Source organism: Squalius cephalus, assembly GCF_949319135.1.
Source record: "Squalius cephalus genome assembly, chromosome: 8".
Lineage (NCBI taxonomy): Eukaryota > Metazoa > Chordata > Actinopteri > Cypriniformes > Leuciscidae > Squalius > Squalius cephalus.
In genome coordinates, this window is record NC_137129.1 from 40,772,154 (window position 1) to 40,796,078 (window position 23,925).

The following is a 23,925-nucleotide window of genomic DNA, read 5'->3' on the forward strand; positions in this document are numbered from 1 at the left end:
TATATTCGAATAGTTTTAAAAAACAGAATTTCGAAGATGAAAATGAATATTCGAATGTGGAAAAACGCCCGCGGTAGCAGAGGCGCGGCTGTCTGCTTTGCGAGTGGGCGCGCTACCTGAGGGGTCAGGGACAGGTAACAGGAACGAAGAAGCGTTAACGTTAACCTGTTAAGCCTCACCAGTGCGTCATAATATGAATTATGCACGTCAGCCTGTTCCATTCATAAAAAACTCCCGTGCTGTCGTCATGACAGCGATACACAAAACAATGTCCCTCAAGGCTTTAGCTCAAAAATGTGCAGATTTGGAGAAATATTGATATATTCTCATAGATTCACATCATATTTCTATAGACAGGAATAATATTTATTGAATTTATACCAAATGCGTCGATGTAATCATTATGAGCGCTTGCATACTCTGATACTGTGTTTTCAATCCATACCAACAGCCTGAGGGCGCTATTATGCACAATAATAGTCCATATATGGAACATGAAGAAGAGCCATGATCATGTGACATTCCAGGACGTCACTGATACACACAAAGCTACAGAGTTCGCACTGTAAAATGCAGATACAGATGTTTTGAAGATAATAAACATGATTGCAATGATATTTGAGTTACCTGTGTTTTTCAAGACATGCCAGGTATTTTCATAATAATAGATTATATTTATAATGTAATGCTAATCTATATAGACTATCATTGTGCAGAACAGTATACAATAGTATATTTTCTGTCTGATTTTTTTATCTGAAGCCAAATTAGATCACAGAAGGTTATTTAAAACACTCATCTTGCGTTTTAAAGTAAGTTTGGAGCACAAACATGGTTTTAATCTCATAAATTGTCGTGTATTGATGGTGTGCTAAGCTAACATGCTAGCTAGCCCTAGGTGCACCTGCAACCTAGAAGTTATACTTTTATGTTTTTTTGAATGCTTACTGAAAGTTTCTTTATTCAAGAATGTTCTTTATTCTTTATTTAAAATGTGAGGTGAACTTTGAGAAAAGAAATTAAGGATTGAAACCCTATGAATAGCATGTGAATAGCCAGTCGTTAGTAACTATAATGCAGACAAAAGAAATGCATATTTCGAGCCATAACCAGGCTGGAGAGGTGTGAATGTGTGCAGGGGGAGACTGAGACTGAATGGGGCTCGTTTGCACCACAAAACAATAGAGACAATATACTGGATTGATGGTTAGAAGTTGACAATAAACATCAGCAGCATTTTAGTGTCAAATCAAAATAAAGTAATTTGACATGGTCTTGAAAAACATGTAACTAAATACAGAGTTTTGGACTTATTATCTTCAGATTTTAAACATAAAATGTTTAGACATGTGGCTTTAGCTGTAGTGCATTTCTAGATTGCTCCAGTGCCAACTTCAATTTTATTTTCATGAGGATGTTTCATTAAAATTAATTTCTAATAACTTTACAAAACTTTGAAGCTATTTATAACAATTTTTGTCATTATGACAATCATTAATTCTACATTTACAATAAACTGCCAGGTGTCAGCTTTCAAATGAGACCATACTTGTGCTTTTAGTACAAAGGGTTCATGAACTGTATCTGTTTCAGTTTGGGTATGTCATTTCTGGGGATTTTTCAAAAGTGGGGTTGCAGCTTAACAGGTTAAACAGAAACATTACTAAAGTGTAGGTAAAGTAAATGAAGTCTTGATGAGCATAAGAAGCCTTCCAAAAACATAAAAATGTTAATGTTTCCCAATCTTTGACAGGCACTGTACATGTTTTTGTTTTTCAAAAAAAACATAATTCATCGTATCCCAAAGTGTTTTAAAGGTCCCATTCCATGGATTATTTTTATTATTTTATCATGTTTCCAGGGGTGCCCTTATAATGTTAGTATGTTTTTTAGATAAAAAATTGTTATAATTTAGAAATAAAAGGCATATTTCCTAGCCTGATTTCATCACCTGGTTTGAACACACTGTTTGAAGGGGCGTGTCTGCTGTGAGACTTCAGTGTAAACGCCCTCTGCTGTGATTGGCTGAAATGCTTGCATATGAAATATCTGGCATTACATGTGGAACTATCTGGAAAACTTTTACTATTACAGCTATTATACGTTTTTACTATTACAGCTATCGGGATTAACGAATCGTGAGAAGTTTTTTAAGTATTTAGATCTATTTCAATCACATAGAAAATTGCAGTGATGATGAGCATTGAGCAGATGACAGTCTGTTGATCGCGTGAAAGATCTTATCATTGCAACGCAGTTTCTGCACTCACTAATGATTTCACCAATGCAAACATGAGGCATATAAATACAGTAAGAGCTTCGTTGTGCAGTGTAACAGCGTCATTGATTTCATAACGAGTTTTGGCAAGTGTCCATATAAACTCGCGCTGTGTGATTGACAGCTTGGCCGATTGGAAAGGGATTGTTCTGTGATCGCTTTCTGTATATTAATCACAGTTTAAGTAAGATTATTTTCATCCTACTAAGAGAAACGATGTGAAGTTGATCGCTACTTCCATATTAAATCACTACTTGTACTTACCGCTTGCTGGAATATAGTTGAAATTGCCCCCTTCGTCAGTATGAAACGCTGAGAGAAGTCTGCTTGATATTATTCCAGGTTAGAAAAACAGTCCGTGGTGAAATGGACAGAGCAAACTAACAACTTCGAATTAAACTTTTGCGGTATCCGATTATAGATAAACATCAACCGTCTGTTGACATTTCGCCATCAATACGCCTGTGTTCCTGTGGGCGGAGTTTAGTCTAAACACGGTTCTGGTGATGTCACTAAAGCAGGAAGTAGAGGGGTGTAGTCCAATCCAGCCGTTTTTTGTAGTCAACTTCTGTTAAATAAAATATCTCGCTTGGCATTGAACTTTGAGCGTTATAATTTTACAGATATTATTTATACTCTAACAACAACATTACACACTAACTAAACTTTGAAACATGGAATCGCATGCAACGGGACCTTTAAACTCATTGACTCATCTGTAATATTTTTGTTAATATTTAAACATTTTAAAGTTCCTGCTTCATTTCATTCATCTCTTTACACTATTAACATTCTGTATTATCCATTTTAATAGGCCTACTTGAAGTACCATATATATATTTTTAAACATTCTAAATGCCTGACAATCATGCCAGTAAAGCTTTGATTAAATATGACTGTTTCTGTAGGCCTATACGCCAGTAGGTGACAAAAAATTTTATTGACTTCACTTTAAGAATGTAACGTATTAGGCAACAATATTTCATTTCATTGCGGCTAGTCATTCATAAACTTTTAATAACATTACAAATTATTTATATTTGTAGGTTTCACTTTTTTAAAAATATTTTAAACTAGTGTTAGTTCATTATGCATGTTTTTTTTTTTTTTTTTTTACAGGTTGAGTTATTGTGGAGTCACAGAAGGTTTTGCTGCTCTGGCTTCAGCTCTGAGATCAAACCCCTCACACCTGAGAGAACTGGATCTGACTGGAAATAAACTAGGAACATCAGGAGTGAATCTGCTCTCTGATGTACTGAAAGATCCTCACTGTAAACTGGAGACACTGAGGTAAATCATCTCTCTGAGAGTCACACACTCACTGATACTCACAAAGAAATATTCCTATATAGTTTATAGTTGTATCCAGGGCTTGACATTAACACCCGCCAACCCGCCAAATGCGGGTGGATTTTGCTCGTGGCGGGTAGTCACTCCAACTAGCCACTTTGGCGGGTTGAATAATTGTAGTCTTTTCAAAAGGCATCTGAAATAAGTGTGACACTACAACACTACAACTCCCATGAGTATTAGGGCTGTCAAAGAATATTCTAAATTCGAATATATATTCGAATAGTTTTAAAAAACAGAATTTCGAAGGTGAAAATGAATATTCGAATGTGGAAAAACGCCCGCGGTAGCAGAGGCGCGGCTGTCTGCTTTGCGAGTGGGCACGCTACCTGAGGGGTCAGGGACAGGTAACAGGAACGAAGAAGCGTTAACGTTAAACAGAAACATATACTAAAGTGTAGGCTACTGTACTGACTGAATAGATATTGCATGAATAAGGTAGGTTAGATGCAGCAGTTTCATGCACTGCAGGCTTCCACTGGTTTGATTATTTACCGTTTCATGTCAAGGAAAAGTTCCATGTTTACCACAGCACAGCTCGCTCGGAGCGCTCAATGTCGGTTCTATATACTGTAAAACTTCAATTAATGTTAATAATATTTGTTTCAATCACTGAATGAAGCCTGCTATATAAGAGTCGTGACCTTAAATTGCTTGCACAAAACTCTTGATCAGTACTCAACATTTGCTTATTGTTGTTCATTTAAACCGTTATGCGCAGAGAGCTCTATTCGCGTTTGGTGTGAACGCAGCATGAGGGTGAGGGCGAGAGAGAGAAAGAGTGCCTGCGAGTGCAAGTGAGCGAGCGAGAGTGAGGTCTGCGGTCTTGGCCAGTAGTTGATTTACTTGTTTTTCTGTAGGTAATATGTTGTCAAATATTTTAAAACTTAAATAAACTACCTATACAAGTAGTTATGTCTCTTTGTATTAATTTGTCCTGTTATTGACGTAATGCGCGACATTGACAAAATGCGCAACCAGATGTTCTAATAGTTTGAATATAGGCTATGTGTGGTTTTTTTTTTAGAGGGAATATTCGAACGTCATTTTTGAGCAATTTTGACAGCCCTAACGAGTATTACATGCACACAGTGTTGCCTTGTGCTTGCGCGCTAGTGACCGACAACACAGAAACAAAGAGACAGCTATAGCTTCCCTTCTGGAGTTACGTCGTATGCCGGTGGAGCTATGTGGTGACATATAATACATGGTTTTATTTTAAAAAAGGAGCTTTACACACAACCTTATCAGAGCTAATGATAATGACCTGTATTGTTATATATGTATGTACAGTGTGTGCAGAATTATTAGGCACGTTGATTTTCTGATCATATTTTATTTCCAGGAACATTTTGCCAATTCCAAACCATATTAAACTTAATAACTACTATTCATTTTCTATTTAATCATGTATAAGTGATATATAATTGTTCATGAAGGCTGGAAATGAAAAATGTCTTATTTTCAGGTGTGCAGAATTATTAGGCAAGTTTTCTTTTACAGATAAAATAAGCACAAAATGAGATTTAACAAAGACTGAAAAGTCAAAAATTATTAAATCCCCATGAGAAGAATGCAATACTAATGCAATACTAGAGATTGCAGTTAAAGCATGACCATTGGACAGTGAAATGCTCATTGGGTCAGCAGGGTCAGACAAAAACAGGTGGAGAAGAAAAAACACATGTTAACTGCAAAAGAATGAAGAATTAAGGTGAAGAATTAAGTGCGAAACCATCGGGAACCCTTTAGTCTCCAGCACCACCATTTTCCAGAGCTGCAACCTACCTGGAGTCTCCAGAAGAGCAAGGTGTCAGGGTCTCAGAGACTTGGGTTAGGCAAAGAATCCTAAAAAATGACCCCCTCTTAATAAGAGTCACAAGCTGAAGTGTTGTTAAATACATGAAGACTGTTTTTTTATAGGCTTTATAGACAGACAGATTGAGAGTGACTCTTGAAGGACCAGCAACACATCCTCTTCTACCACTGTTTGAAGAATTCATCTTCCAGAATACGTTTTAATACGTTTTGTGAGTTTATTTTTAGTCCATCTCCTACCCTGAAGTCCGTTTTGCAGAGATGGACTAAAAATTAACTCCCAAAACGTATTAAAACGTATTCTGGAAGATGAATTCTTCAAACAGTGGTAGAAGAGGATGTGGTGCTGGTCCTTCAAGAGTCACTCTCAATCTGTCTGTCTATAAAGCCTATAAAAAAACAGTCTTCATGTATTTTACTACACTTCAGCTTGTGATTCTTATTAAGAGGGGGTCATTTTTTAGGATTCTTTGCCTAACCCAAGTCTCTGAGACCCTGACACCTTGCTCTTCTGGAGACTCCAGGTAGGTTGCAGTTCTGGAAAATGGTGGCGCTGAAGACTAAAGGGTTCCTGATGGTTTCACACTTAATTCTTCACCTTAATTCTTCATTCTTTTGCAGTTAACATGTGTTTTTTCTTCTCCACCTGTTTTTGTCTGACCCTGCTGACCCAATGAGCATTTCACTGTCCAATGGTCATGCCTTAACTGTAATCTCTAGTATTGCATTAGTATTGCATTCTTCTCATGGGGATTTAATAATTTTTGACTTTTCAGTCTTTGTTAAATCTCATTTTGTGCTTATTTTATCTGTAAAAGAAAACTTGCCTAATAATTCTGCACACCTGAAAATAAGACATTTTTCATTTCCAGCCTTCATGAACAATTATATATCACTTATACATGATTAAATAGAAAATTAATAGTAGTTATTAAGTTTAATATGGTTTGGAATTGGCAAAATGTTCCTGGAAATAAAATATGATCAGAAAATCAACGTGCCTAATAATTCTGCACACACTGTAGTCTTGATTTGGGTGTGTACAGTGGTTTTACATTTAAAAGGGTTGTAAATCTAGTTCAAGTAAATTTTAGCATGCCATAGTCAACTTTTATCAGGTAATTTCACAACAACAAAAATGTGGCTAGTAAAAATGCTGTGTGGCTAGTAACTTTGGAAAACCACTAGCCACATTGGCTAGTGAGCAAAAAAGTTAATGTCAAGCCCTGGTTGTATCAGTTCTGACAGGGATGTAGGATTATCTGTAGAGTTTTATCCACATGTATCGAGTGTATAAAGGAAAGACAAATACCTGGTACAAAAATATCACATACACACGACAAGTGAGTCTCTTCATTTCTATGAGATGTTGTGAAGCTGATCAGGTGTTTTGCAAACACGTGTGGTTTGTGAGTTTGCTGTTGAACATGGTTCCTCAGTTCCAGATGGTTATTGGCTTTCAGAGACGAGGAGTCTAGATATGGCTGAATAGCATTTCTCTGTCCACCCTGATATTAAGTAATAATAGTTGTGTATATATCATTTGCATACAGATGAAAAGTGGGAATTACCCCGCTTATTACACCACTACTTACCAAAGAAAAAATAATTGGACATGAAACATTGATTTGAATGTATGTAATGTGTTATTTTGAGGATTTTGTCATACTAGCATAAACAAATAAAAAAATTCTAAAATTTTAATGATATTGAAATGAACCTCCTCAAGCACCATGTAGAAGTGGGTTTCTGGACTGGATCTGTTAATCGTGCCATGGATTAAGTCCTTTCTGATTGTGAAGCTCCTGCTTATCTGAGCTGTAGATCCTGAACTGAGAGACTGAAGAGTGTCATTGTTCTCTACAGGTTGATTGATTGTGGCGTCACAGATGAAGGTTGTGCTGCTCTGGCTTCAGCTCTGAGATCAAACCCCTCACACCTGAGAGAACTGCATCTGTCATGGAATAAACTAGGATCATCAGGAGTGAATCTGCTCTCTGCTGTACTGAAAGATCCTCACTGTAAACTGGAGACACTGAGGTAAATCATCTCTCTGAGAGTCACACACTCACTGATACTCACAAAGAAATATTCTCAAATAGTTTATAGTTGTATCAGTTCTGACAGGGATGTAGGATCATCTGTAGAGTTTTATCCACATGAATCAAGTGTAAAAAGGAAAGACAAATACCTGGTACAAAAATGTTTTTCAAACAACACAGATGAGGTGAGGTTTCTTTATTTCTTAGAGATGTTGTGAAGCTGATCAGGTGTTTTGCAAACACATGTGGTTTGTGAGTTTGCTGTTGAACATGGTTCCTCAGTTCCAGATGGTTATTGGCTTTCAGAGACGAGTCTAGATATGGCTGAATAGCATTTCTCTGTCCATCATCACTGTCTCATCTGAAAAATAGAGTTGTGTATCATTTGCAAACTAATGTGGAAAAGTATTTCAATCATATCTTTGTTCAGTTGTATTTATTTTTGCGATTGCTCATTTTTTATTTGTTCTTTTTACATTTCTGAGAGTTCACTTGTCTTTAATAATGCTTGAAATTTATATTAGTTAGACTTGTTTTTATGGTATTTTTAAACCATAATTGTAGGATTTTAAACCAAAGTGTTCTTTAGCCTGTCATTTTTTGTTCATGGTATTAGGCCACAATAAAATATTTTGCAATATGACTTGGAATAAATGTAAATTATATGTAAGGGTTTTTTTTTTTTTTTTTTTTTACCTTATATTGGAATTGAAATTAGCAATCAATAAGCAGAATCAAATCGGAAACGTTTAAATTCGAACGATACCCAACCCTAGTGTAGACCAACTCTACATTATCCTTGTTACATGGCTTCTGATCAAATAAATCAGGAGTGTCGAACCTAGTTTCTGCAGGCCCTGATCAGTGCTGTGCTTACCCTTAAAAAATCTTATTAATATTCAGAAAGGAAATCATTAACTGATTGGTGACATTTCGTTCACCTGTCTTCACCTCTACATTTAGGACATTTACTCACGGGATACACAAAAAATAGGTGGAAATATGACTCAAATATCAAACTCAAATTATCTCACAAGAATTTATCTTAATAATTGAGAAGTAATATAAGATAACACTAGCATAGCTAGTGTCCTTTTCCTATGCCCCATGACCCTTTGCTCGAATTATGGGAGTAACTTCCTTTAAACTGTAAACAATCAGCAAAAGGTTCGCTCTATGAACGCAATATAAATAAGCATTTTCAAAAACTGGGCACAATGAGATGACATTATTCTGCTCACTCTTACACCATCGAACATTAAAAGGACATTTAAAAGTGTAAAAGCATTAATAAAATACTACAACAAACCATGAATAACCCAAAAGCTTGATTATTTCCGCAGCAATAATACGGATGTTAAATATCACTGTAGTTACAGTATGTGTCTGTATTATGTAACATGTTGCCTTAATCAAAAATGTTCATTAACTGTAACTGTAATGTGGCAATATAAATTGCACAAAGAAACAAAGGAGTATCCAAAATGAACAGTCTTTATTAACAAATCAAAATAAACATGCAAAAGATCATAAGCATAAAGGAGAACTGATAATGGACAATGGAAACTCAGGGCTATAAATGTGTCATTGACAAATAAAGCTTCCAAATAAAAATCTTTTCAAAACTGATGTAATGCATATTTTTGAGTCATGAACAATGAGTTTAAACAAGTTTAAGTTGTTAAATAACATTTCAAAGTGTTTATTTTTTGACTTGTTTTTTTTTTTTTTTTTATGTCAGACGCTGCAACCAACTAGTTGTATGTATGCTGTTGTTGTACCACCTGACATGGAAAGTCCTCTGGATGATGTATTATAATCTTTACTGTTATTACCTTGTCAATTCATAATAAAAGAGCCATGTTTGCAGTTGTGCCACCCTGACATTTGAGAATATACAAATTGTTGGACAAATGTTTTTCAACTATCTTAACAGTTTTAAAACTACTGAAATTTATAGAATTTGTTTACATGAAAGGTTGCAAACCAAAAATGATAACATTGTATTTTGTTTTACATTTCTAATTATTAGGACACAATTTTAAATAGTTTTCTTAAGTCTGTTCATTAGTTCGGACACTTGCACCACCTGACATGCTGGGGGTTTAAGATGACAAAACAAAATAATATTTATTATTTAAATGTACTAAAATTAATTCAAACTAAATAGGTTTTATAGAACGAAGTGATATATTTCATGAATTTATCAAATTAATTTAAAAGGAAAAAATGCACTTGGACAAAAAAATATGCACATCATATCATATCACTGACCCAAATACAGGGTTAGAACAAAGAAAGCCAAATTAGACACCGCTGAAACTGATGGGTAATTATGGAAACAAACAAAGGCATAATCAGTAACCATAAAAGTCAACCAGGATAGGATCGGGAACACAGGCAAACAGGAACAGAACAGAACAGAACAGAACCAAACCAAAACACAATGAAACTAATGCTCATGACAGTAACAATGAGTGATACTATTTCAAAGTGGTTTCTGTCATTTGACATATGAATATTGTATTTACCTGCTTAAAAAATCCTAGATAATACAGCTAATAGAGATTAGATGTGAAAAGGGGAGACAATTACATTTTAAAGCATCCGTGTGAAATTAAACCTGGAAAGAGACACAAGGATTTGGGGAAAAAACGAGAGATGTATTCTAGTGAATTATCCATGGGATATATCTTACAGTAATTCAGGAGAGCAGACCACAAATGCACAATATATGTTGTCTTTTTCAGACTGTTAACAGTGGAATACAAAGAAAAAAGAAAATAATCAGGAGGAAAAGAATGCAGTGACTGAAAAGAGCTGTTGCCACAGATACTCTTGTCACACCACGTCACGTTATTCTCTTGACATCTGAAAATCATTAAAGAAATTTCACAGCTCATTCAGTCAAAATGATGGATAATGATTATTTGTGGCCTAACCTTATGATTTGAAATGAATTGTTTCATTCTTTTTGAGTGGAACTTCCCGAAACCGGAAGTGCCTCCCATAATCTAAAACGCATTAGGCTCGTTAGGAAAAGGGTGGATATAGTAAATCTGCAGTTAAGTTAGTAAAAAATATGAATATACAAAGAATAATTTACATGTACAATATTATTCTATTATTGTCTTACAGAAGTTTTTCAGTCCTTTTTTACTGAACGTTATTCATATTCAGATGTGTTGAGGATTTTGCAGTGCTCATTCCTGCTTATCTGAGCTGTAGATCCTGAACTGAGAGACTGAAGAGTGTCATTGTTCTCTACAGGTTGAGTGATTGTGGAGTGACAGATGAAGGTTGTGCTGCTCTGGCTTCAGCTCTGAGATCAAACCCCTCACACCTGAGAGAACTGGATCTGGCATGGAATGATCTAGGAACATCAGGAGTGAATCTGCTCTCTAATGTACTGAAAGATCCTCACTGTAAACTGGAGACACTGAGGTAAATCATCTCTCTGAGAGTCACACACACTCACTGATACTCATAATGAAATATTCCTATATAGTTGTATCAGTTCTGACAGGGATGTAGGATCATCTGTAGAGTTTTATCCACATGTATCGAGTGTATAAAGGAAAGACAAATACCTGTTACAAAAAATATCACATACACACGACAAGTGAGTCTCTTCATTTCTTAGAGATGTTGTGAAGCTGATCAGGTGTTTTGCAAACACGTGTGGTTTGTGAGTTTGCTGTTGAACATGGTTCCTCAGTTCCAGATGGTTATTGGCTTTCAGAGACGAGGAGTCTAGATATGGCTGAATAGCATTTCTCTGTCCACCCTGATATTAAGTAATTATAGTTGTGTATATATCATTTGCATACAGATGAAAAGTGGGAATTACCCCGCTTATTACACCACTACTTACCAAACAAAAAATAATTGCACATGAAACATTGATTTGAATGTATGTAATGTGTTGTTTTGAGGATTTTGTCATACTCGCATAAAAAAAAAATTCTAAAATGTTAATGATATTGAAATGAACCTCCTCAAGCACCATGTAGAAGTGGGTTTCTGGACTGGACCTGTTAATCTATGGATCTTATAATATGACAAAATGATTTGAATTTGAATTGTGTAAATTTGAATTATTTGCAAGTGTAATCTAACAAAATTGAATTTTAGGTGGTAGTTTAAATAGTTCTGAATTTGATTTTTTTAAACGAATTGTTTTGGCAATCCGTATCTTATTTAAACCAAGTTTGCCATCATGCACACAGGTAGGGGTGAAGTTTCTACGTAGACACACAAAGATTTTCCAGAGATTATTGCAGTTGAGATTTGTGGTTTATTGTAATAAATTATAAATTGTACAAACAGATGAACATACCAGTTGATTTCTTATCCTGTTCCCAGTTGTTAGCGTGCCGTGCATCTGATCTGTAATCCGTGCTCTGTTGTCTGTGGTCTGTCTGGTGAGAACTGTGTGTGCTCCCCCTACCTGTGGCTATCACTTCCTGTCACCTATGCCCCCTTATATACAACCATGTGCATCTAATCACTGTCACCCAGTGGTGTCCTAAATACTAATATAAATCTATCCAAACAAAATAAAATAGTATGCAAACAATAAACATAAATGGCTCCTACACGAATATTGAACATTTGAAATTTAACAAATTGAAATGTTTTTATGGCTGAATTTTATAGACATGTATTTTCAAACGGCTAGTTTTTTTGTTCTGAATTCGTATACTGCAAATATTCAGTTTAAAAAAATACAGATTCAAGTTTTCAAGATGAAATTCGGAACTTCAAATTCAGTTTTCTAAAATTCAAGTTCAAAAATTCAAGTTCAAAAATTCAGATCCTACAGAAAGTAGGTCACAGGTCATCCACAGGGAAGAGTAAAGGATCTCAGATAAGTCGAACAGAGCATTTTGGCTGCAGTGCAGTAGTTTTCTGCCGCAAACGCGGTGGTGGTTCAAGAGAATCTGTGTATCTTTCGTTCAGTCGTTTTTTGATTTAATATTAAGAGTAGAAAAATGAGAAAACAGCTTGAGTATTAGATTTCTAATATTCTAGTAATAATAGTCCGCTGCAGCAGTTGCACGGAGCTTACAAAACGCGTGTATTGCAACTATAGGCTACATTTCATTTTCTCATCAAACAACTAGACTAACGAATGGCTCGGTACAACAGAAGAGCCTAAGGGCTTTTTCTCTGTGTAGACCAGCAGTTGGTCTGAATTTGCTATAACCTATAGCCTATTTTCCGGACTGTATAGGCTAAGTCACGTTTTATCATGAAACACACTGTGATTTATTCCAAAGTGACTCAGGCATATATAATGCATTTAACGTTAAATAATCTAAATGTTGACTTTCAAAAGTAGACGCGTCAAGAAGGCTATTCTCTGTATTTTGGTTCATTTTTGGTGAGCGCCAGAAAGATCTAAAGAGACCGAGACGCGCTAAAGCAGCGCATCATGTTGTTTTATTTATTTTTCAATTACATGATATTTTATGATAAATTAAACACTCAACAACAAATGTACTCAAAACTATTTATTTTGACAAGCATTTAAATAATTACAGCTAAAGTGTTGTACTTAATTACAGTAGTATTCAGTTGAAAACATTTCATAAAAAAAAAAAAAAAAATTACAGCAACAGAGTTGAATTTAATAATTACAGTAGTATTCAGTTGAAAACATTTCATAAAAAAAATTAAATAAAATTACAGCAACAGAGTTGAATTTAATAATTACAGTAGTATTCAGTTGAAAACATTTAAGAATACATAGAATTACAGCTACTCAGTTGTACTTATTTGAAGTAGAATTCAGTTGAAAACCTTTAAGAATACAAATTAATAATATAAATAGCATTGAAAGTTAATTTTTCACACCAAAGTTCAAAACACTCGATCAAAGCGTGTATTAATGTTATGTTCAATTAGTCTAATGAGAGTAATACAAATAAATCACAGTAACTTGGTAAAGAGAACTTTAAAGAGAAATTGAGAAAGTTAAAGCAAACTTGAAAGGTAAAGAGTTGAGAAGTGTGTTGATGTGCAGAGAAGTCTCCAATGAGGGTCGGCAATGTGTTGACCTTTTCCAGTAAGGGGATTCTGCCTGACTGCACCTGCAATAAAGAAGAATTTAAATAATGTTAGCAGCAATACAACCTGGAAGCTAGAGCTGCAGGATAATGAAAAAAAAATCATTAATGTAAATTTCCTTTAATATTTTAATTGCAGTTATTAATTTAAACACCTCTGAATTACCACTGTATGAAAGTTTTTTTCCAGTAAATTTTCAAAAGGAATTGCAAATTGTATTTTTCAATATGTGGGCCAGAATACCATAATTCCTTATGACAAATTATTTAGATTTTTAGAATACTTTTGCACCAACCGGTTAAAATTTACAGCACTGCATGTATTCTGCTTCTTTTTTTTTAAAGACATGCACACTCTAATGTAAATCGTGATAATGTAATGTAAATGTGTTTGGCTCGATCTCATGATGCAAATGACCCTATAGGTTGATTTTACTCCGAACCATCCCTTTAAGCTCTGAACCATGAATTTGTGACTATTACTATTACTGAGATAACAGAAATAAAAATACAATGTTCTGTAAAGCGGTTTTGAAAAGTTGTGTATTGTGCAAAGTGCTATACAAATAAAAGTGACTTCTAAAAAAGGTCTCACCAATGACAACTTCCTTTACGACCAGGTGTTGGACACCAATCTTCCCATTGACTTTTCTCCAATTCATAACGTGCCACAGCAGTAGTAAAAGTGCCTTTCAGCACTCTCCACACGGTGTTATTCAAATCAAACCCACCAACCAAACCCAGATAGGTAATCTGATAGGAACAAAAAAAAAAAAAAACATTGTGTAAGTGGTTGAAATATGCATTTAAATAGACCACCCTAAAATGAAATTGCTTTTATATTCAAAAATGAACTATAAACTATTACTTACTCCATCTGAAACCATATTTTCTAGGTTTTTAATATGGTAATTATTGTCATTGCCCCACCCATACTGCACATTAGGGCTGGGCGGTATGACAGTATACCATAGCATGGTATATAATCTCTATCATTAGAAATCAGAGTAATTATAAAAATGTCCTGCCTCTTCCAAGCTTTATAATGGCAGTGAATGGCTGTTCAATTAATTGATAGTTAACAGAAATACAGCAATTCATTGTTTGTTCATATTAGTTCACAGTGCATACTAAAGTTAACAAGTACAATTTTTGATTTTGAATGTGTTAGTAAATGTTGAAATTAACATTTAACACATATTAATATATGCAGTAGAAGTGCAGTTCATTATTAGTTCATGTTAACAAGGTATTTTAATCAGGTATTGTATCGAAAGTCATAATTTTGGTATTGTGACTTAACACTAATAGCCTAACGTTACAACTTTAATTTTAAAGAGGGAAAAGTCATGAGAAAAAGTCTTGGTTGAATATCATTTCAGAGTTAAATAAAAAGATTATTCTTGGCATTTTTATATTATTATTAGTTGAATGATTGTGAACACAAATTAGGATTTAGGTTTTTTGACAAACAGTAACACCGACATTGGACCGCGTCGCCTTAATTCACAAATAGGCTACTACACATGACAAACTATACTATTTTATATTGTGTACGACAGTGTGCTGTTGATTTATAAACAAAAACATCTTAATTTAAAACGGCAAACCAGCGAACTGCTAACTGTTATAGCCTACATTAAACTTTATTGTAAGTTATAGCAGAGGAAAATAGCTAGTTCAACCCCTTCCTCGATGAAACGAATAACTAAACGCATAATAACATGCAATATTGACACATAATGCTGCATATTTCAATTATATGACTTTAAAATGCCAAAACATCACTTACCTGAATGTACACAGTCGTGAGGAAAGCAGAGTAAATGGCGTCAGCTGCCCAGCGTCGCAGTCAAATTTGCGCCGTAGTCTCTCCACCAATAGGAGGGAAGATGCAGAGCCACCTGAGGTGTGGAACGGCGGATTTTTGCCGCACTTGATTTCAGGATTCCTGTGTTTTTCCACGTATAAGCCAAATGTTTACCACAAGTCGGTGTTTCTCACTGTGTGCCATAGCTCAACCACATATGGTTCTCATGTGTTCGTTGTTATCTGGGCCTTATACCTCAAAATCAGTTGTGAACCAAGAGAGCATTTCCCGCAGATTTTAAAGTTATGGCAAAACAAATATGGCTACAATTTGGCCCATATCTGTTCAGCCATGCCACATCTAGGCCATATGTGCCAGATAATACCCACATGTGGCCCAAACGTAATTGCTATCTGGGTTATTACTAGAATATTAGAAATCTAATACTCAAGCTGTTTTCTCATTTTTCTACTCTTAATATTAAATAAAAAAACGACTGAACGAAAGATACACGGATTCTCTTGAACCACCACCGCGTTTGCGGCAGAAAACTACTGCAGTGCAGCCAAAATGCTCTGTTCGACTTATCTGAGATCCTTTCCTCTTCCCTGTGGATGACCTGTGACCTACTTTCTGTAAGATCTGAATTTTTGAACTTGAATTTTTGAACTTGAATTTTAGAAAACTGAATTTGAAGTTCCAAATTTCATCTTGAAAACTTGAATCTGTATTTTTTTAAACTGAATATTTGCAGTATACGAATTCAGAACAAAAAAACTAGCTGTTTGAAAATACATGTCTATAAAATTCAGCCATAAAAACATTTCAGTTTGTTAAATTTCAAATGTTCAATATTCATTTAAAAAAATCAAATTCAGAACTATTTAAACTACCACCTAAAATTCAATTTTGTTAGATTACACTTGCAAATAATTCAAATTTACACAATTCAAATTCAAATCATTTTGTCATATTATAAGATCCATATTAATCGTGTCGTGGATTAAGTCTCTCTTTCTGATTGTGAAACTCCTGCTTATCTGAGCTGTAGATCCTGAACTGAGAGACTGAAGAGTGTCATTGTTCTCTGATGATGAAGATGATATCATGAAGATGACTTGACTTGACTCTACAGGTTGAGTAAGTGTGGAGTGACAGATGAAGGTTGTGCTGCTCTGGCTTCAGCTCTGAGATCAAACCCCTCACACCTGAGATATCTGGATCTGACTGGAAATAAACTAAGAGACTCAGATGTGAAGCTGCTCTCTGATCTAAAGGATGATCCACATTATGAATTGAAGACGCTTGTGTGAGTAATGTTGTTAATTTTGTTATATATTATTGTTATATATAAATTGGTTGCTAATAATTTTTGATATTAAGCAGAGTTTAATGATGATCATGTTTGAGTTTTAACTAGGGCTGGGCAAGTTAACGCGTTATTATCGCGTTAACGCATTTATTAATTAACGTCGACAATTTTTTTTACCGCACGTTAACGCTGTTTTTTTTATTATTATTATTTTGAAAGTCCGTTGCTCACCGGCTTAGTTTAGCGGGGATGCTCTGCCATGTGTAATCCCTCCTGCTGATGTCCTGATAACTATTTAGATTCAGGAAACTCACAAACAGCGAGGATCAGTCTCTCTTCAGCATCATTTACAAAAAGTTCAAGACAATTAAACTTCGGCAGCGGGCAGGCGTGTGCGCTTGTCCCTGCGCCTTGTGCTCGACCACTTCACCTCACTCTACCAAACGCGAATAGAGCGTCTGGCGCGAGTGATTTCAATGTTAAAGTCAATGCAAAGACGCGTTTATGCGCGTCTAGAGGTCCTGCTATGAGGCGTTTATCGCGCGCGTCCAGTTCGCGTCAAACCTTTGCTTTTTACGCGCGTCAATTTCGCTCTGGACGTGCGAGTGGATTCAAAATCTTCAGCGCGGTAGACGTGAATTTGACGCGCTATTCGCGTTTGGTTTTAACTGTGAACGCAGGAACAGGGAAACTTGCTACTGAACACAGACTGTTTTTGCTGCTCCCTGATGAAAGATACCGTTGACCTGTTCAGAAAAAAAAAACAAAAAAAACAAACAAGAAAACAGGACTCTGATGGTAACTTGTTTAACAAGCTAAAAAGGTAATGCCTTGGCAGTGGCAAATAGCTTTGGTTTAATATTTGATTTGATTACATTAGTGTTTAAGTTGAGATTTACAAGAAATATTTTATTGCTACTGTGTAAAGGGAATAGGCCTACTGCTGGTAAAAAGCACATTAGGCTATTTGTTTAAAGTTTTTGCAAACCACATGTTATTGCACTTTTGTGTATATAGCAGTACATTTAGATCTGCTATACACTATACTTTAGAATTCATTATTAAATTTTGCTCGTAACAATGCGATTAATCGCGATTAATCGCAAGAAAATCATGCGATTAATCGCGATTAAAAATTTTAATCGTTGCCCAGCACTAGTTTTAACCCACAAATGCATTAATTTTTGATATGCCAAAAAATGATGTTTCATTTTATTTCAAAACAAGAATATAATCATTTGCAATATATATATATATATTTTTTTTTTTTTTTTTTTTTTTTTTACCAAAGTGGTGTATTTTAAGACAATTCTGCTTTTGTCCTTTTTAATAGAATATATAGATAAATATGTATAACCACTTGGCACTTTCGTTATCATTAAAAGAAATCTGACACAAAGAGTATTATTATGGATAAGAGTCAAAGGTCCCAGCATTGTATGGTTAAACTGGCTTATACAGATCTATCAACTGTAGTTGACTCTTCACAGGCTTATTATCTCTCACTGATAGTCAATTAAAGTTTGTTTTAGTTGTTGTAAAGTGGTTAATGCAGACACAGCCTCACACACATTTGACTGTGTTTTACCTACAGGATTTAGATGTTACTCTGGATCAGCTGATGGTGAATAAAGAGCCACTACAGACACATCACATTCAACATCTTCGTGATGTGTAATTAAACTTTGTCTAAATTTGGTCAGTCAGAATTTTTTAATGGCAGTAAAATGTACCTTTTTATACTGTGGTGAAGGTGGACAGGGTCTGAAATTGTTCATCTTGGACGTCCGACAGAGAAGCGGACCATCTTTTGTTTCTACTTTGACCTCTAATGGGCTGTACACTCCTTCATGAACCTGTTCCTGTCTGAAACATGTGAAGATTCATAATGCATGACCAAATGTATTAGTTCCTTTGTAAAACATATCCAACCTATATAAATGCTTTGTACAGTGTGTAATAGGAATGCACAATATATTGGTTACTAAATCTGCTTCTGCCAATATGTGTTCATGTGATTAAGTGGACGATATCATGGCTTTTTTTAACCAGTATACTACTTTATTTTAACAAAAGTCTTTTCAGATAAATGTGTATAGGAGATAATGTGCAGTAACAGCTACTTACAAAATAAATAATTGGACATGAAATACTGATTTGAGTTTGTTTTATTTTGTTGAAAAGGTGCAATATCCAATACAATACTGATCATATATATAAGATGAAAAAATGGTTTTGGGAAACATCACAATGCCAGGTGATCTCACCGGTCTAAACTGGGCAGGTTTTGGTCGTCTATCCTCCACACGACCCCCCACACCCCGTCTCCTTCACTCTCCTGTATCGATGCGACTCCACCGTGCCAAGAGCAGTCCGTGCAGTCGCCCCAAAGACCGAAATCCAGCCTGTAGTCCTGAGACACAGTACATGTCTTATAAGATAATGACAGTGCTATATGATTAACATATTTGTTTATCATTTTTGTTTTTACTTCAGTACCACAGTGCATAATGATGTATTATGATACTTTTTTGTTTGTTATTTATACGTTATCTACAGTATGTTTAAAGAGCCATTTTTTAATGATAAAACATATATATATATATATATATAAATAAATAAATATAAATGTAAAATTAAAATGTAAATTAGATTAAAATACATACAACTAAGTAAGTAAATATATAAAAGTAAATATATCTAACAGTACAGTGCTATGATGGATAGAAAAATCCATTAATTGAATAAAAATATCCGTAATTAACTTATAACAAAAAAATATATATAAACAAAATAATTTCCAAACAATATTTAGACATTTATAATATAGCTTTTTCACAGTAAAAATTTGGTCTTTGTACAAGAAACTACTTTTTTAAAAATAATGGTAACTAACCATGAGAAAGATTGCTTCAAAATGCCATTTTCTTACAAAACCAAAGAAAACAGAGTCAATGTTTGAGAATATCTCCCTTTGGAGTGGACTTTGAGCTTTGTAACCTTGCAGATCTTTTATATGCTCGAACAGCAACATTACACACTAACTGAGTTGAAAAAGTGAAAAAGAAATAGGAACCCTTTAACATGTATATAAGGCCACCAAGAGTATGTGATTTTTGTGTTTGAGTGGTTTCGGTTCCTAATTTTTTTTCTAAATTTAAAATAAATGTACCTAAAGCCTGCTGTGCCAAATCTAAATGAAAGCATGTATACTTTGTTAACAGACCTTTATGATTCCTGATCAATAACCACAAGATGGAATAACAACTGTTGACCTGAAGGAAGAGTTTTGGCTTATAGGAAAAATGGCATTTAAAAGAGACGCGCCTCTGGTTATTTGTTTATTTATAGAATGTTTTTCCAGATCATTCTGACAGGTGGTGTTTTTATCTTTCAAAGACTATGTTCTGCTGTGTATGAGATACAAGTGACAAACAAAAAGATGGACAGCAAAGAACAAATATTTTCCTTCATAGTTACCATCCTCTAGAGTAAATCCATCTATATGAATTAAAATGGCTGTAGGACAGTGGTTCTCAACCTATTTGACTTGAAGGCCTCACATTGTCTAACACAATATTCAAAGTCCACTCATACTGGCTAAGATATTTCCCCTTATTCTACTACTATGAGAATGCTGCTTGTTTGTTTCACTCAAACATTTTTGTATCAGAAACTGAGAGAGTGGAAATATGATTCATTTTGTCACTCAAGATTCAAGGTATGTTACTTAAAAAAAAATCAGCATTTGAATTATTTTTAAAAAAAATAAGAATTGTAAATCATTCCTTATAAAATAAGTTTATTAACCTGCCCAGTTAAAGGCATAGCATACTTATTCCAGTTAAACAAGTATACAGTATAAATCTACTAAACTAGTAGTTTACTGAGAGTATAGGCCCTACTTCAAACTGTATTTTCGTCAACTAACAAGTAGGGTATCCGGTCACCGGTGAAGTTTTCTTTTTGCGCATTACTGTCTTTCCTCGTGGCAAAGTAATTTGATTAAATGAAATACATTTTTTCATATGCATTAACTGGTTATTTCATCTGACTCCATAAATGAAAAGGTTTTAATGATATCTGTGCAACATTAAATGTGAGCGAATGTTTGACTATTCTTTTTAACTCTTTACTGAAAATAATGTCAGAGTCCGTTAGAATAAAATCAAATGTTTACAATTTATTATGTCAGGTAAATGTATCATGCCAATTTCATAATCAGTTCAAAGATAATAGATACAAAACATCAAATGCTCTGGAATAAAGAGAGAAGATACAAACCTTGACATTAGGAAATACATAATGCTGAAGTCCTTGAGGTCCTTCAACATTATGGTCTGATCTGAGTTACAGAATCGCCCTGAGCCTCTTGTTGCATTTCATTATATAGACAGAAACTTCTTTCACATGGAAACATCTGCTAACAATGGCAATCTGAATTCAGAGTTTACACCTTTTGGAAACAGAATGCCATTTGCCTGGAAGACACCCTCTTTTGTGTACAAGTTATCCCTAAAACTCTTCATAACTTATTACTTTTTGGTTCACCTCTTTGGGAATGAGACATTTGTACCAGTCGCACCGAGACATTTCAAATTATACTAAACATGTATAATACTGTATGATAATTATTCACATTAAACCATATAGATTTTTGGGTGAATTTCAGGTGATCTCAGCATGAAAGAGAGAGAGTGGGGGAAGTGGGAAAGACATGTAGATTAGGATGATTCTGAGGTGAGACTTGAGTGAGACTTGAGACTTGACTTCACAAGAGTGAGTTCAAATTTTAATTTCCTTTGTTTTCTCAGAGAGTAGCCCTCTCTTCCAGTTCTTCCAGTTTTTCTAGTCTTACACAGATAATCAAAACTAGTGAGGTAACTAGTCTATCTCTCTCATAAACAAAGTGTTTAAGAACTGGAGGATGTGCTGGAAATTTCTCTTCAAACGGGTTTGGCAACTTTTGCTACCAGAAGTGAAAGAATTTTCAGAGTTTTGCTGTGTGCCATTTTATACCAGGACGTAAGAAGATTCTTTAAATCGGAAAAAAAGTCTTTAATAGTATATATTCAAGATTTTTGTTCTGGTTGACGATCAGGAATTTCGGTGGTTGGAATCACTCGATGGGAAACCATGAACATGTTGGAAACCTGTGGTAAACAACAGTAACATTTTAATCAAAGTGAGTGAGCATTAGTCAGGTGAGGTGCATTTGAGTTACTTCCTCATTAACTTGGCTTTTTGTTGGACATATGTCTATATATAAATGACATTTTAAAGATCGGTTGGGGAACATTAGCCTACATTTAATCACCCCAATGTCCTAAAAACAAAAAGAAGAAGAAGTTAACATATTTAGATAGGGAGTGTTGTAATGTTTTTTTTTTTTTTTTTTTTTTTTTTGCTTGCTTCATGTCTTAAAATTCGATACAATTTATGTCATTTCAGTCTTAATTATATATTATGTTACATTGTCAGGTATAAAGAGAGCTACAACCTTCCTTGCCTGGTTGGCTGGGTTGAAATAATAAAAAAATAAAAACAGACATTAGTTTTAATGAATTTTCGAATATTTAATCTGTAATTATTATTCGAAAAATAAAATACTATTCGAATTTTACTACGTTGCTTTGCTGGCTGTAAATGCAGTAAATCCATGATAAATCCCAAGCACTAACTCGCAGTTATAATTAAATGTACTGGGTGGCGCTATGGGGTGTGTAAAGTTAACAAGTCGTTTGTATTTGATCACATAATGTTGTCGTCTGCCTCGCTTTGAATTAGTTTGGAATTATTTGAAAATGATCTTACTAAATGATATTACAAAATGGAATTACTTTTGATCAAATTAATGAATTAATCTGAGTTTTAATATCATCACCACAATGAGAAATCACATGAAATTCAAACACCAGTCGTTGAGGAAAGACAGCTGTCCATCACTGCATTTACAACTGCAGGCAAGCTAAGCTGGACCCCACGTGAGCCGAGATGAGGCGAAGCACTGCTACTTGGCCGGAGTGTTTTGCTCGCAGCAGCTGAGAAGCCCCGTGGTGAGGAGCAGAGAGTTCGCTCAGAGCTGGAGTTAATCACTCCACTGAAGTAGCAGTGCTTCTCATTCTGAGAATATAGTTCCCAGGATGTATATGGTTAGAAGATGGCTGTCTCATGTGACCTTGTTATTTGTACATGCTGTGACTATATAAATCACAGCATGTCAATAGGAAAATGTTGGCGTTATTTTGTCACTTATTGGGAGCAGTATGCTAGCTGGAGCCATTTACGCGTTTACCGCCAGTCTTTGTGCTAAGCTAGGCTAGCGGTGGATGCGTCAGACAGAGTTACGGCACGCACAGAGATGAAAAGGGACTTATCTAACTCTGGGGGATACGGTGAATAAGCTAAAGTCCCCAAAAGTCGGCGTGTTCCTTTAATGTGTAAGTTTCGAGTGTCGATTTAATGATGTTATTTCGCAGTATATCCCCCTACTGGGCGCATCAGGAACAACAGGGGCGTAAAACTGCCTGGGCCGTATATCTACTACAGGCTCCAGGTCTGCGGCCTCCACATATAGGCTTGACTAGGCAGGACAAAAGCAGGACAAGACCCAGACAGCAATGTAGTGTCGGTTCAGATCTAGCCTACACGGCCCAGATGTGGGCAAGTGTTACGGATCAACTGGGGATCATGTTAACTAGGGGAACGCGCGTGCATGCAGATAGTTTTACCTTTTATGTTTTTAAAGTTGTAGTTAAAGTACAGTTAAAGGTATATTTTGAGTATAAAGCTAAATAGCAACATAGTGTAATTTACGTGCAAAGATAATATATAAATAGTAAACCATAAGCATGATGTTATGTTCACTTAAAGAAAACTTACAAGTATACAGTATAAAACTATTAAACTAGTTTACTGAGAGTATACTTCAAAGTGTACTTTTATAAACTAAAACAAATTCCTACTAGTATTAAAATAGTAAACTACTAGTAGGCCTATACTTACCGGTATGAGTTCACTTGTAGTACAGATGCAGTACAAATGAGAAACGTTGTGAACTTGTGAACTTACAGTTTACTTCTGTTACACTCAGGGGCGGCTGGCCAATAGAGGGCGCTAGGGCGCTGGGGGTGTCTATGGGTGTCAAAGTCTATGGGTGACGTCACAGACGCTTTGTCCATATTTTTTACAGTCTATGGTGCACTCTCATCAGCTCTGGGGCGCTGGAGAAATCGCCCCAGGAA

The 23,925-nt window shown here is 35.1% G+C and overlaps 2 protein-coding genes across 3 annotated transcripts in view; one reads left to right on the forward strand and one right to left on the reverse strand.

Moving 5' to 3' along the window:
• Positions 1-23,925, forward strand: part of LOC307163641 (NACHT, LRR and PYD domains-containing protein 12-like) — a 67,219-nt gene that overhangs the window by 19,686 nt on the left and 23,608 nt on the right. Inside the window, exons 9-13 of one of the 2 annotated variants that reach the window (XM_079879769.1) lie at positions 3,398-3,568; positions 7,313-7,486; positions 10,759-10,932; positions 16,505-16,678; positions 18,276-18,834. In XM_079879769.1, the coding sequence (XP_079735895.1) occupies positions 3,398-3,568; positions 7,313-7,486; positions 10,759-10,932; positions 16,505-16,678; positions 18,276-18,282 (700 nt within the window). In that variant the 3' untranslated portion in view covers positions 18,283-18,834. Of the gene's footprint in view, positions 1-3,397; positions 3,569-7,312; positions 7,487-10,758; positions 10,933-16,504; positions 16,679-18,275; positions 18,835-23,925 lie in introns of those variants that run through there. The other variant, XM_079879770.1, reaches the window with a different exon arrangement.
• The window catches only part of ggcta (gamma-glutamylcyclotransferase a), a gene marked incomplete at its 3' end in the record, with an annotated part of 34,509 nt that continues 28,968 nt past the window's right edge, over positions 18,385-23,925 (reverse strand). The window contains exons 2-3 of the mRNA XM_079879784.1: positions 18,949-19,094; positions 18,385-18,547 (exon numbers count right to left, since the gene is read on the reverse strand). Coding sequence (XP_079735910.1) covers positions 18,385-18,547; positions 18,949-19,094 — 309 coding nt within the window. The remainder of the gene's footprint in view (positions 18,548-18,948; positions 19,095-23,925) is intronic.